The sequence below is a fragment of the Anolis carolinensis genome, unplaced genomic scaffold (genome assembly GCF_035594765.1).
Source record: "Anolis carolinensis isolate JA03-04 unplaced genomic scaffold, rAnoCar3.1.pri scaffold_7, whole genome shotgun sequence".
In the NCBI taxonomy this organism is placed as follows: domain Eukaryota; kingdom Metazoa; phylum Chordata; class Lepidosauria; order Squamata; family Dactyloidae; genus Anolis; species Anolis carolinensis.
In genome coordinates this window covers 35,469,129-35,484,128 of record NW_026943818.1, presented here as the reverse complement: position 1 = coordinate 35,484,128, position 15,000 = coordinate 35,469,129, and the positions used below count along the sequence as shown (strand labels likewise).

At 34.2% G+C, this 15,000-nt stretch overlaps 1 protein-coding gene across 1 annotated transcript in view; it reads right to left on the bottom strand.

The window, feature by feature from the left end:
* Positions 1-4,363: 4,363 nt before the first annotated feature.
* The window catches only part of plpp2 (phospholipid phosphatase 2), a 14,652-nt gene continuing 4,015 nt past the window's right edge, over positions 4,364-15,000 (bottom strand). The window contains exons 2-6 of the mRNA XM_062959776.1: positions 6,670-6,821; positions 6,276-6,553; positions 4,992-5,049; positions 4,718-4,894; positions 4,364-4,625 (exon numbers count right to left, since the gene is read on the bottom strand). Of these exons, the coding sequence (XP_062815846.1) occupies positions 4,494-4,625; positions 4,718-4,894; positions 4,992-5,049; positions 6,276-6,553; positions 6,670-6,821 (797 nt within the window). The 3' untranslated portion in view covers positions 4,364-4,493. The remainder of the gene's footprint in view (positions 4,626-4,717; positions 4,895-4,991; positions 5,050-6,275; positions 6,554-6,669; positions 6,822-15,000) is intronic.

The following is a 15,000-nucleotide window of genomic DNA, read 5'->3' as shown; positions in this document are numbered from 1 at the left end:
CAAGACACAAAACGTTTCATATTATTTAAATTTTTATTATTATTACTATATTATTATTATCTGAATTCTCCAGGACATTATTATGTTATTATTAATATTATTAATTTATTAGTAATATATTATTATATTATTATCTGACTCTCCAGGACATTATATTATTATTATTACTACTATGATTACTACTATTATTATTATTTTACTATATTATTATTCTCACATTATTGTTATTATTATCCCACTTTTATCTCTTAATCAAGACACAAAACGTTTCATATTATTTAAATTATTATTATTATTACTATATTATTATTATCTGAATTCTCCAGGACATTATTATGTTATTACTAATATTATTAATTTATTAGTAATATATTATTATATTATTATCTGACTCTCCAGGACATTATATTATTATTATTACTACTATGATTACTACTATTATTATTATTTTACTATATTATTATTCTCACATTATTGTTATTATTATCCCACTTTTATCTCTTAATCAAGACACAAAACGTTTCATATTATTTAAATTATTATTATTATTACTATATTATTATTATCTGAATTCTCCAGGACATTATTATGTTATTACTAATATTATTAATTTATTAGTAATATATTATTATATTATTATCTGACTCTCCAGGACATTATATTATTATTATTACTACTATGATTACTACTATTATTATTATTTTACTATATTATTATTCTCACATTATTGTTATTATTATCCCACTTTTATCTCTTAATCAAGACACAAAAGGTTTCATATTATTTAAATTTTTTCTTACTATTATTATTACTATTATTATTATATTACTATATTATTATTACTATTATTATTATTTTACTATATTATTATTCTCACATTATTGTTATTATTATCCCACTTTTATCTCTTAATCAAGACACAAAACATTTCATTTTATTTAAATTATTATTATTATATTATTATTATTATTACTATATTATTATTATTATTATTATTATTATTATTATTATTATTATTATTATCTGAATTGTCCAGGACATTATTATGTTATATTTTAAATATATTATTAATATATTATTATATTCTTAATATATTATTATATTATTATCTGATTCTCCAGGACATTGTATAATAATGATTATTATTACTATGATTACTCCTATTATTATTATTTTACTATATTATTATTCTCACATTATTGTTATTATTATCCCACTTTTATCTCTTAATCAAGACACAAAACATTTCATATTATTTAAATTATTATTATTATTATATTATTACTATATTATTATTATTATTATTATTATTATTATTATTATTATTATTATTATTATTATTATTATCTGAATTGTCCAGGACATTATTGTGTTACTATTAATATTTTAAATATATTATTAATATATTATTATATTATTAATATATTATTATCTGATTCCCCAGGACATTGTATTATTATTATTATTACTATTATTATTTTACTATATTATTATTCTCACATTATTGTTATTATTATCCCACTTTTATCTCTTAATCAAGACACAAAATATTTCATATTATTTACATTATTATTATTATTACTATATTATTATTATTATCTGAATTCTCCAGGACATTATTATGTTATTATTAATATTATTAATATATTATTATCTGATTCTCCAGGACATTGTATTATTATTATTACTATTATTATTATTTTACTATATTATTATTCTCACATTATTATTATTCCACTTTTACCTCTTAATCAAGACACAAAACGTTTCATATTGTTTACATTATTATTATTATTACTATATTATTATTATCTGAATTCTCCAGGACATTATTATGTTATTATTAATATTATTATGATCTGATTCTCCAGGACATTGTATTATTATTATTATTATAATTATTACTACTATTATTATTATTTTACTATATTATTATTCTCACATTATTGTTATTATTATCCCACTTCCATCTCTTAAAGACACTAAACATTTCATATTATTTAAATTATTATTATAATATTATTACTTTATTATTATCTGAATTCATATTATTAATGTTATTATTATTATATTACTATATTATTATCTGATTCTCCAGGACATTGTATTATTATTACTATTATTATTATATTACTATATTATTATTATACTATATTATTATTCTCACATTATTATTATCCCACTTATCTCTTAATCAAGACACAAAATGTTTCATATTATTTAAATTATTATTATTATTATTATTATTATTATTATTATTATTATTATTATTACTATATTATTATTATTATCTGAATTCTCCGGGACATTGTTATTATTATTATTTTTCTATATTATCATTCTCATATTATTGTTATTATTATCCCACTTTTATCTCTTAATCAAGACACAAAATGTTTCATATTATTTATATTATTATTATTATTATTGTTATCTGAATTGTCCAGGACATTATTATGTTATTATTAATATTTTAAATATATTATTAATATATTATTAATATATTATTATTATTATTATTATTATTATTATTATTATTATTATATTATCTGATTCTCCAGGACATTATATTATTATTATTATTATTATTATTATTATACTATATTATCATTCTCACATTATTATTATTATCCCACTTTTATCTCTTAATCAAGACACAAAACGTTTCATATTATTTAAATTATTATTATTATTATATTATTTCTATATTGTTGTTGTTGTTGTTGTTGTTGTTGTTATTATCTGATTCTCCAGGACATTGTGTTATTGTTATTATTATTACTATTATTATTATTTTACTATATTATTATTCTCACATTATTGTTATTATTATCCCACTTTTATCTCTTAATCAAGACACAAAATGTTTCTTATTCTTATCTTTTCAAAGATACCATAACATAGAAATATTAAAATGGAGTTAAATGTGGTGCATTTTTTTTTTGCATTATGCATTTCTTTCCATTTCATTAATTACACAATGCAATGGGCTTTGTTTACCCAAACAAAACACTGCAAATATATATATATATATTTTCCTAATATGGGAATATTCTTTATGCAGTCACTTCTGGGCTGTTAATTTCTCTCTTTTGCACCAAAATTTTTAAGAATAATCGCTGATTCAAGTCCTTTCTTGCTCTTCGCCGGGAGCCTGGAGGGGAAATCTCTGCGTCTTACTTTTTCCGCGGCTTCAGAACAAACGTTCCAGTAATAGAGATGTTTGGGCCATGACATATTTGTTTTAAAAAGAGAGAAGAACAGGAAAGAAAGAGGCTTCAGGGCTGGGAAGGGAGCCGTTCGTCCCATGTTCAAACATGTGCCGAAAATAGTGAACCATCCAAATGCAAGATAATATATATATATAAAAATGTAATGTCCGTTTTTACCATGGAATAAACAACAAAACCACTGGACCAAATCACACCAAATTTGGCCACAAAAGACATCGTCATCCCATCTACGTCTTTCAATAAAAAAACCTAGAAAAATAAAGTCCAAATTACAGAAGACGAGGAAGAGCCGTTCTCCATATATATATATATATATATATTAGACATGTCCAAAAAATCACTTTGAATCGTATATCGGAATTATTTCGGATTGTTCTCGCTTTTTGATACGCATTCCGAGACATTGTCTCACAGCGCGACCAGCAATGTAATTCGAACTATTGTTGGCCCATTCTCTAATTGTCTCTTAATGTTTCGTTAATTCCCCCCCCCCCCCCAATTTTTAAAAATATATTTTAAAAAATATTTTAATTTTTTTTTCATTTCTTCAACCTACCTTGAATGGGAGCTTAGCGCAGCCTAACATGGCTGCCGCTCCCCAGCCAATCAGAAGTTTCCACGATGGACGGAAAGGTCCACATGGAAGATTGCCACACAAGCCCGGTGTGTAGCGATTGCGCATGCGCGCCCGCCATTTTAGAAACATTTAGAATCATTACGAATTTTCGGAAATATCCGAAATTTTTGGGTGAAAAAATCGGAAATACTTTCTATATCGAAGCGCCAGCGCCCCCTACTTTAGAAACGAGAATTGAAACATTTTTTTCATCGATCGGACATGCCTAATATATATATATATATATATAAAATGTAATGTGCGTTTTTACCATGGAGTAAACAACAAAACCACTGGACCAAATCGCACCAAATTTGGCCACAAAAGACATAGTCATCCCATCTATGTCTTTCAATTAAAAAAATAATAATAGCCTGGGATTCTAGGATCTGATAGACGTGATGCTTCTAATGTCTATGAGTCTGGGTGGCCATCTGTCGGGAGGGATCAGATGGTGTCTTCCTGCCTGGCAGAATCGGATTGGGCTGGATTAGGAGTATCAGTGACAAAGAAATAATAAACAACAACAACAACGTTTATTTGTGACCCATCTCTCCTCAATCCCGGCCACGAACGGGATGATAGGAGTTGTAGTCCAAGAACAAATATAAAAATATATACAAAAACACAAACAAGCAGTTCGTTCAGGTCGGGGAGTGGTAGATGTAATGGTTCTGATCCGGTTCATTCAAAGGAAGCGGGACGTTGGCCTTGGCGTCCTTCTCAGCACAAGCCAACAGGGGGCGCTGCTTGAAGAAGTCCGAGATGTAGCGGACCTGGGAGCAAAACAACAACAACAACAACAAACATAAATCAACGACATCTGGAATATCCTAATCACTATTTTCTGAGCTACAACGACACCCACCACCAGGATGGCGACGAGAGCTCCTTGGATGAGTCCGATCAAGACGTCGGTGTAGTGGTGCTTGTAGTCCGAGACACGGCTGTAGCCCACGAAGACGGCGAAGGACACGAGGAAGAACTGGACGGTGGGGCGCACCAGCCGGGCCCACCGCCCCACCAGACGGGCCTGGACGTAGAGCTAGAATTGAAAAAAAACCCGGGATAAAGCAAAAGAGTCCCGCCGTCGCGAGCCCGCAGTGTGATGCTGCAGCGAAGAAAGCCAATGGGTTACGTACCGCGAGGAACATCATGCAGTACATCCCGAAGGAGGAGTGTCCCGAATAGAACGACAACCTGGAAAGGAGAGAAAAGTGGATATAATTTATAATTTATAGTGTCTTGGCAGATTGCGGTTGGACTGAATGGCCTTTGGGGTTCCCTCCAACACTAATAATAACTTGCCCTGGCAGAATATGTAAAGCGAAGTGAAGAAGTCAAAAATCAGAAACTCCTCAAAGCACAGCAGACAAAAAACTAGTACAAGAAAACCGCACTACAAACTAGAGCAGAATCAGTACAAGAAAACCGCACTACAAACTAGAGCAGAATCAGTACAAGAAAACTGCACTACAAACTAGAGCACAATCAGTACAAGAAACCCGCACTACAAACTAGAGCACAATCAGTACAAGAAAACCGCACTACAAACTAGAGCAGAATCAGTACAAGAAAACCGCACTACAAACTAGAGCAGAATCAGTACAAGAAAACCGCACTACAAACTAGAGCAGAATCAGTACAAGAAAACCGCACTACAAACTAGAGCAGAATCAGTACAAGAAAACTGCACTACAAACTAGAGCAGAATCAGTACAAGAAAACTGCACTACAAACTAGAGCTGACAGCTGGCACAACAAAACATACTAATAATCTAGGATATTTTATCCTATTTCCACATGCGGTTGCAAATGTCTATGGGTCCGGAAGATCCTCTGTCAGGAGGGATTTAACGGTGTCTCGGCAGATTGCGGTTGGACTGGATGCCCTTTGGGTTCCCTCCAACACTAATAATAATAATAATAATAATAATAATAATAATAATAATAATAATAATAATAATAATCTAGGATTTTTTGATCCTATTTCCACAATGCGGTTGCGAATGTCTATGAGGCTGGAAGGTCCTTGGTTGGGAGGGATTTAATGGTGTCTTGGCAGATTGCGGTTGGACTGGATGGCCTTTGGGGTTCCCTCCAACACTAATAATAACATGCCCTGGCAGAATATGTAAAGCAAAGTGAAGGACCTGCTTGGATTGAAGTCAAAAATCAGAAATTCCTCAAAGCACAGCAGACAAAGAATCAGTACAAGAAAACTGCACTACAAACTAGAGCAGAATCAGTACAAGAAACCCACACTACAAACTAGAGCTGACAGCTGGCACAACAAAACGTAATAATAATCTAGGATTTTTTGATCCTATTTCCACATGCGGTTGCAAATGTCTATGAGTCTGGAAGGTCCTCTGTTGGGAGGGATTTAATGGTGTCTTGGCAGAATGGGGTTCCGTCCTCCTGACCTGGACTCGGTGACGTTCCTGGCTCCTCCGCGGCAGAGCCCTTCTAGCTGGACGTAGACGGAGCAGTTGACTTTGGACCAGTCCGGGTCGCAGACGGCCAGGAAGTTGGGCCTCAGGCGGCCGACCATGTACTTGGCCAAGTCCGTCAGGGACTGGCTGACTGCTCCCCCGAAGAGGAAGGTCCCCACCACTTTGTAGAGAGCGGCCAGGTAGTTGTTGAACCCGGACCGCGAGTAGAGGCGCTCGGTGTAGACGAGGTAGGCTTCTCCGGCCGAAATCTGCACAGAAACAACATAGAACCAATGGAAGAGGCGGCAGCGACAATTGAGTGACAGTTAACCTGCAACTGGCCCTTTAAGAACTATACAGACACTGGTATTGTGGTGACACTTACGATGACAACGGTGCACGAGATGGTGACGCCGGCCATGACACCGTGCGTGATGGTGTCCGGCTTGTAGGGATAGCGGATGGACTCGTCATCGCAATAGAAACCACGTTGGTAGGGAGAGTTGACCCAAGTGAGGACAATGAAGGGCAAGGAGGCTGCGAAAATATAGAATTATTATTAATTTCTTACCCGTCATGAACCTTTCCCATCGTCTCCAATTACCTATACACATCATAAAAGTGAAAATATGCAACTCAACATACTTTCCATGCAATGTTTTGTTGTGCCAGCTGTCAGCTCTAGTTTGTAGTGCGGTTTTCTTGTACTGATTTTCTGTCTGCAGTGCTTTGAGGAGTTTCTGATTATTATTATTATTTCTTACCCATCATGAACCTTTCCCATTGTCTCCAATTACCTATACACATCATAAAAGTAAAAATATGCAACTCAACATACTTTCCATGCAATGTTTTATTGTGCCAGCTGTCAGCTCTAGTTTGTAGTGCAGTTTTCTTGTACTGATTCTGCTCTAGTTTGTTGTGCCTGCTGTCAGCTCTAGTTTGTAGTGCGGTTTTCTTCTACTGATTTTTTGTCTACTGTGCTTTGAGGAGTTTCTGATTATTATTAATTTCTTACCCGTCATCAACCTTTCCCATCATCCCCAATTACCTATACACATCACAAAAGTGAAAATATGCAACTCAACATACTTTCCATGCAATGTTTTGTTGTGCCAGCTGTCAGCTCTAGTTTGTAGTGCGGTTTTCTTGTACTGATTTTTTTGTCTGCTGTGCTTTGAGGAGTTTCTGATTATTATTATTATTATTATTATTATTATTATTATTATTATTATTTCTTACCCATCATGAACCTTTCCCATCGTCCCCAATTACCTATACACATCATAAAAGTGAAAATATGCAACTCAACATACTTTCCATGCAATGTTTTGTTGTGCCTGCTGTCAGCTCTAGTTTGTAGTGCAGTTTTCTTCTACTGATTTTTTGTCTACTGTGCTTTGAGGAGTTTCTGATTATTATTATTACTATTATTATTAATTTCTTATCCGTCTTGAACCTTTTCCGTCGTCTTTCCATGCAATGTTTTATTGTTCCAGCTGTCAGCTCTAGTTTGTAGTGCAGTTTTCTTGTACTGATTCTGCTCTAGTTTGTAGTGCGGGTTTCTTGTACTGATTCTGCTCTAGTTTGTAGTGCGGGTTTCTTGCACTGATTCTGCTCTAGTTTGTAGTGCGGTTTTCTTGTACTGATTTTTTGTCTGCTGTGCTTGGAGGAGTTTCTGATTATTATTATTATTATTATTATTATTATTATTATTATTATTATTATTAATTTCTTACCCATCATGAACCTTTCCCATCATCTCCAATTACCTATATACATCATAAAAGTGAAAATATGCAACTCAACATACTTTCCATGCAATGTTTTGTTGTGCCAGCTGTCAGCTCTAGTTTGTAGTGCGGTTTTCTTGTACTGATTTTTTTGTCTGCTGTGCTTTGAGGAGTTTCTCATTTTTTAAAAAAAAATATATTATTAATTTCTTACCTGTCTTAAACCTTTCCCATCATCTCCAATTATCTATACACATCATAAAAGTGAAAATCCCAGGTACCCAAGCTAATAATAGTAATACTACTACTGCTACTACTAAATAATAATAATAATAATAATAATAATAATAATAATAATAATAATATAGATCTCGTTTGCTGTGTCTCACGTTTTTGTCTCAATAATTATAATAACAATTTGACTTGTGATTTTGTGATACGAAATCCAGCAGAAAGATCTCATTTGCTTTGCCATAATATGTCTTTGTGTCAATAATAATAATAATAATAATAATAATAATAGGGTATAGTCTAAGTTAGGCCTATTTTTTTTATAGTACTATTGAATCTTATTGCAAGCTTTTTTGTTTTGCATTCCGACCGGATTGTTTTACGAATTTATCGTTTCACATTTCGACTGCTAGTTTTTGTGTGCTTGTTTATAAATAGAGATGTGTATATGTATATACTGAATGTAAACACACCAGATTGTCAGCCTCCCAGCCCCATTTTTTTATGAAAGTTGGACTCCTGTACTTTGTGCCCTTGGGAAACTGGATGAACCGGTTCCAAGGCAGGCTCGCTCGGTTGGTCACTCAACCTCTTTGGTTTCTCTTTTCAGAAAATAAAAGGCCCCGCCTTCCCCAAATAATGCTCGATACTTGTTATTTTCCTTCTTGAGATTTGCCTTCTGCCCCCAAAGCTCTAGTGTTGAAGGAATCCAACATTCCTATTTTGGCAGAGGGAGGAGAAAAAAGGACAGTTGGTTGTTTGGGAGCACTAAAAAGAGGTGTCTCGCTTTCTTCTTGTTCCCTATTTTGGCAGACGGAGGGGAAAAAAGGACAGTTGGTTGTTTGGGAGCACTAAAAAGAGGTGTCTCGCCTTCCTCTTGTTCCCTATTTTGACAGAGGGAGGGGAAAAAAGGACAGTTGGTTGTTCGGGAGCGCTAAGAAGAGGTGCCTCGCCTTCCTCTTGTTTCCTATTTTGGCAGAGGGAGGAGAAAAAAGGACAGTTGGTTGTTTGGAAGCGCTAAAAAATGGTGTCTCACCTTCTTGTTTCCTATTTTGGCAGAGGGAGGAGAAAAAAGGACAGTTGGTTGTTCAGGAGTGCTAAAAAGAGGTGTCTCGCCTTCCTCTTGTTTCCTATTTTGGCAAAGGGAGGAGAAAAAAAGGACAGTTGGTTGTTTGGGAGCGTTAAAAAGAGGTGTCTCGCCTTCCTCTTGTTCCCTCTTTTGACAGAGGGAGGGGAAAAAAGGACAGTTGATTGTTTGGGAGTGCTAAAAAGAGGTGTCTCTGTCAGAGGGAGGAGGAAAAAGGACAGTTGATTGTTTGGGAGCGCTAAAAAGAGGTGTCTCTGGCAGAGGGAGGGGAAAAAAGGACAGTTGGTTGTTTGGGAGTGCTAAAAAGAGGTGTCTCTGGCAGAGGGAGGAGAAAAAAGGACAGTTGATTGTTTGGGAGCTCTAAAAAGAGGTGTCTCTGGCAGAGGGAGGGGAAAAAAGGACAGTTGGTTGTTTGGGAGCTCTAAAAAGAGGTGTCTCTGGCAGAGGGAGGAGAAAAAAGGACAGTTGATTGTTCGGGAGCTCTAAAAAGAGATGTCTCTGGCAGAGGGAGGGGGAAAAAGGACAGTTGGTTGTTCGGGAGCTCTAAAAAGAGGTGTCTCTGGCAGAGGGAGGAGAAAAAAGGACAGTTGATTGTTTGGGAGCTCTAAAAAGAGGTGTCTCTGGCAGAGGGAGGGGAAAAAAGGACAGTTGGTTGTTTGGGAGCTCTAAAAAGAGGTGTCTCTGGCAGAGGGAGGGGAAAAAAGGACAGTTCGTTGTTTGGGAGCTCTAAAAAGAGGTGTCTCTGGCAGAGGGAGGAGAAAAAAGGACAGTTGATTGTTCGGGAGCTCTAAAAAGAGATGTCTCTGGCAGAGGGAGGGGGAAAAAGGACAGTTGGTTGTTCGGGAGCTCTAAAAAGAGGTGTCTCTGGCAGAGGGAGGGGAAAAAAGGACAGTTGGTTGTTCGGGAGCTCTAAAAAGAGGTGTCTCTGGCAGAGGGAGGAGAAAAAAGGACAGTTGATTGTTTGGGAGCTCTAAAAAGAGGTGTCTCTGGCAGAGGGAGGGGAAAAAAGGACAGTTGGTTGTTTGGGAGCTCTAAAAAGAGGTGTCTCTGGCAGAGGGAGGGGAAAAAAGGACAGTTCGTTGTTTGGGAGCTCTAAAAAGAGGTGTCTCTGGCAGAGGGAGGAGAAAAAAGGACAGTTGGTTGTTTGGGAGCTCTAAAAAGAGGTGTCTCTGGCAGAGGGAGGAGAAAAAAGGACAGTTGGTTGTTTGGGAGCTCTAAAAAGAGGTGTCTCTGGCAGAGGGAGGGGAAAAAAGGACAGTTGGTTGTTTGGGAGCTCTAAAAAGAGGTGTCTCTGGCAGAGGGAGGAGAAAAAAGGACAGTTGGTTGTTCGGGAGCTCTAAAAAGAGGTGTCTCTGGCAGAGGGAGGGGAAAAAAGGACAGTTGGTTGTTCGGGAGCTCTAAAAAGAGGTGTCTCTGGCAGAGGGAGGGGAAAAAAGGACAGTTGGTTGTTCGGGAGCTCTAAAAAGAGGTGTCTCTGGCAGAGGGAGGGGAAAAAAGGACAGTTGGTTGTTCGGGAGCTCTAAAAAGAGGTGTCTCTGGCAGAGGGAGGGGAAAAAAGGACAGTTGGTTGTTCGGGAGCTCTAAAAAGAGGTGTCTCTGGCAGAGGGAGGGGAAAAAAGGACAGTTGGTTGTTCGGGAGCTCTAAAAAGAGGTGTCTCTGGCAGAGGGAGGGGAAAAAAGGACAGTTGGTTGTTCGGGAGCTCTAAAAAGAGGTGTCTCTGGCAGAGGGAGGGGAAAAAAGGACAGTTGGTTGTTCGGGAGCTCTAAAAAGAGGTGTCTCTGGCAGAGGGAGGGGAAAAAAGGACAGTTGGTTGTTCGGGAGCTCTAAAAAGAGGTGTCTTGCCTTCCTCTTGTTTCCTATTTTGGCATAGGGAGAGGAAAAAAAGGACAGTTGTGCAGGGTTCCATACTTCGCACTTTAACAACACAACTGTTCAATGCTACAGTTCTTTCTTTCTTTCTTTCTTTCTTTCTTTCTTTCTTTCTTTCTTTCTTTCTTTCTTTCTTTCTTTCTTCCTCCCTGGACGTTGACCAACGTGCACTGCCTCTTTTCCTTTCCGCTCCTTATTTTGGTTTTCTCCCGACACGGACTGAAATGTCACCTCTCGTTTTAGCTCTCCCAAACAATCAACTGTCCTTTTTTCCCCTCCCTCTGCCCAAATAGGAAACAAGAGGAAGGCGAGACACCTCTTCTCCGTCCCTTAAAATAACCACCGCAATTTAAACAAAGTCCTTAAAAAAGATCTCCAGAGGTTTAATTTTAAAAGAGGGCAGTTACGACACAGGCCTATATTTTGACACACGGAGAAAGAAAAAAACGAGAAAGGGGTCAGACTAGATGGCCCTTGGGGTTCCCAACCCACTATTTTTTTTTGTATGTTTACATTTGGAAGCATGGTTTTGTTGTCGGACCGAAATCTTGTCCGTCAGGGGCCCGTTTGAACGTTGTAATTAATCGCCGCGACTGGCATTGAAAAGCCTTGCAAGCCTCATGTCCTAGCCAGGGGAAAAAAAAAACTTTGTTCAGAGCCTGATGGATCCCTGTCTGGAAAAACTTTCCCAAACATAACAAACTTTTTAAAAGGACTGATGGGAGTTTTGTTGTCACAGAATCGGACCGAAAACTTGCCCGTTTGAACGTTGTAATTAATCGCCGCGACTGGCATTGAAAAGCCTTGCAAGCCTCATGTCCTAGCCAGGGGAAAAAAAAAAACTTTGTTCAGAGCCTGATGGATCCCTGTCTGGAAAAACTTTCCCAAACATAACAAACTTTTTAAAAGGACTGATGGGAGTTTTGTTGTCGCAGAATCGGACCGAAAACTTGCCCGTTTGAACGTTGTAATTAATCGCCGCGACTGGCATTGAAAAGCCTTGCAAGCCTCATGTCCTAGCCAGGGGGGAAAAAAAACTTTGTTCAGAGCCTGATGGATCCCTGTCTGGAAAAACTTGCCCAAACATAACAAACTTTTTAAAAGTCCTGATGGGAGTTTCTATGGGGCGAACCGGGCATGATGGGAGTTGTAGTTCACCCACAACCTTATGCATTGAGTACAATTAAAAACACCAATTTTTTTTTTCCAAATACAACCCAAGAAAAGCTCTGGATTGAATTGTAGTCGGGAGTTATTTCTGAGCTCATTCCACCTCCACATCCTGCGGGGAATTATTTATAGAAACACACAATCCTCTTTTTTTTTTTTAAAAAAGGCACTATATACTTAACGGCACTTAACTTTTTTATTTTTGAAACCTCGCGGAAAAAAAGGAAAAAAGAGGCCACTGGGCTGGAAAGGCATCCCTGTATAAATCTGCAGGACCATCTGTCGGGAGGGCTTTAGTTGTGTAGCATGTTATTATTATTATTGACACAAAGACACAGCAAATGAGATATATATGCTGGACATTATTATTATTATTATTATTATTATTATTATTATTATATCATATTATATTATTATTATTGACACAAAGACAGAGTATGACACAGCAAACGAGATATATATGCTGGACATTATTATTATTATTATTATTATAGTTATTATTATTATTATTGACATAAAGACAGAGTATGACGCAGCAAATGAGATATATATGCTGGATATTATTATTATTATATTACATTATATTATTATTATTATTATTATTATTGACAGAGTATGACACAGGAAATGAGATATATATGCTGGATATTATTATTATTATATTACATTATATTATTATTATTATTATTATTATTATTATTATTATTGACACAGAGTATGACACAGGAAATGAGATATATATGCTGGATATTATTATTATATTATATATTATTATTATTATTATTGACACAAAGACAGGGTATGACAGCAAATGAGATATATATGCTGGATATTATTATTATTATATTATATTATTATTATTATTATTATTGACACAAAGAAAGAGTATGACACAGCAAACGAGATATATATGCTGGATATTATTATTATTATATTATTATTATTATTGACACATAGCATGAAACAGCAAACGAGATAAATATGCTGGATATTATAATAATAATAATAATAATAATAATAATTATTATTATTATTATTATTATTATTGACACAAAGACAGAGTGTGACACAGCAAATGAGATATATATGCTGGATATTATTATTATTATATTATATTATTATTGACACATAGCATGAAACAGCAAACGAGATAAATATGCTGGATATTATTATAATAATAATTATATTATTATTATTATTATTATTATTATTATTATTATTATTGACACAAAGACAGAGTGTGACACAGCAAATGAGATATATATGCTGGATTTATTTTATAATAATATATATATTGGGGGTTAACCTATTAATAATATAATAATAATATTATAATATAGTAATAATATATATATTTGGGGTTAACCTATTAATAATATAATAATAATAATATTATAATATAGTAATAATAATATTTTTGGTGCTAATCTAGTAATAATATTATAATATAGTAATAATAGTATTTTTGGGGTGAACCTAGTAATAATATAATAACAATATTATAATATAGTCATAATAATATTTTTGGGGATAACCTAGTAATAATAGAATAATAACATTATAATATAGTAATAATAATATTTTTGGGGTGAACCTAGCAATAATAATATAATAATATTATAATATAGTAATAATAATATTTTTGGGGTTAACCTAGTAATAATAGAATAATAATATTATAGTAATAATAATATTTTTGGGGATAACCTAGTAATAATAATATAATAATATTATAATATAGTAATAATAATATTTTTGGGGTTAACTTAGCAATAATATAATAATAATATTATAATATAGTAATAATAATATTTTGGGGGTGAACCTAGTAATAATAATATAATAATAATATTATAATAATATAGTAATAATAATATTTTTGGGGTGAACCTAGTAATAATATTATAATATAGTAATAATAATAATAATAGTAATAATAATAATAATAATAACAACATTATAATATAGTAATATAATATTTTGGGGTTAACTTAGCAATAATAATATAATAATATTATAATATAGTAATAATAATATTTTTGGGGTGAACCTAGTAATAATATTATAATATAGTAATAATAATATTTCTGGGGTTAACCTAGCAATGATAATATAATAATATTATAATATAGTAATAATAATATTTTGGGGGATAACCTAATAATAATAATAATAATAATTATTATAATTATTGTGTTGTCGAAAGCTTTCATGGCCGGAATCACTGGGTTGCTGTGAGTTTTCCGGGCTGAGGATGCCTGCCATAGATGTGGGCGAAACATCAGGAGAGAATGCTTCTGGAACATGGCCAGACAGCCCGGAAAAGCAATGCAGTGAGTCCAGCCATGAAAAAATATCGACAACAATATCAATAAATCACACCAAATTTGGCCACAAAAAATATATTATTATTATTATTATTATTATTATTATTATTATTATTATTATTATGCTTGGGGTCTCTGGAGTTTTTGAGGCAGAGGCTGGCTGGCCATCTGTCGGGATCTCAAGAAGGAGGGACTTCGGATAGAGCGCCATAAAAACAAAAAAGGCTCTCGGCAACGGGGCAAAGGTGGCCATCGATTGCCATCTTTCCCGGAAAAGAAAAAATAATACCATGTCTGA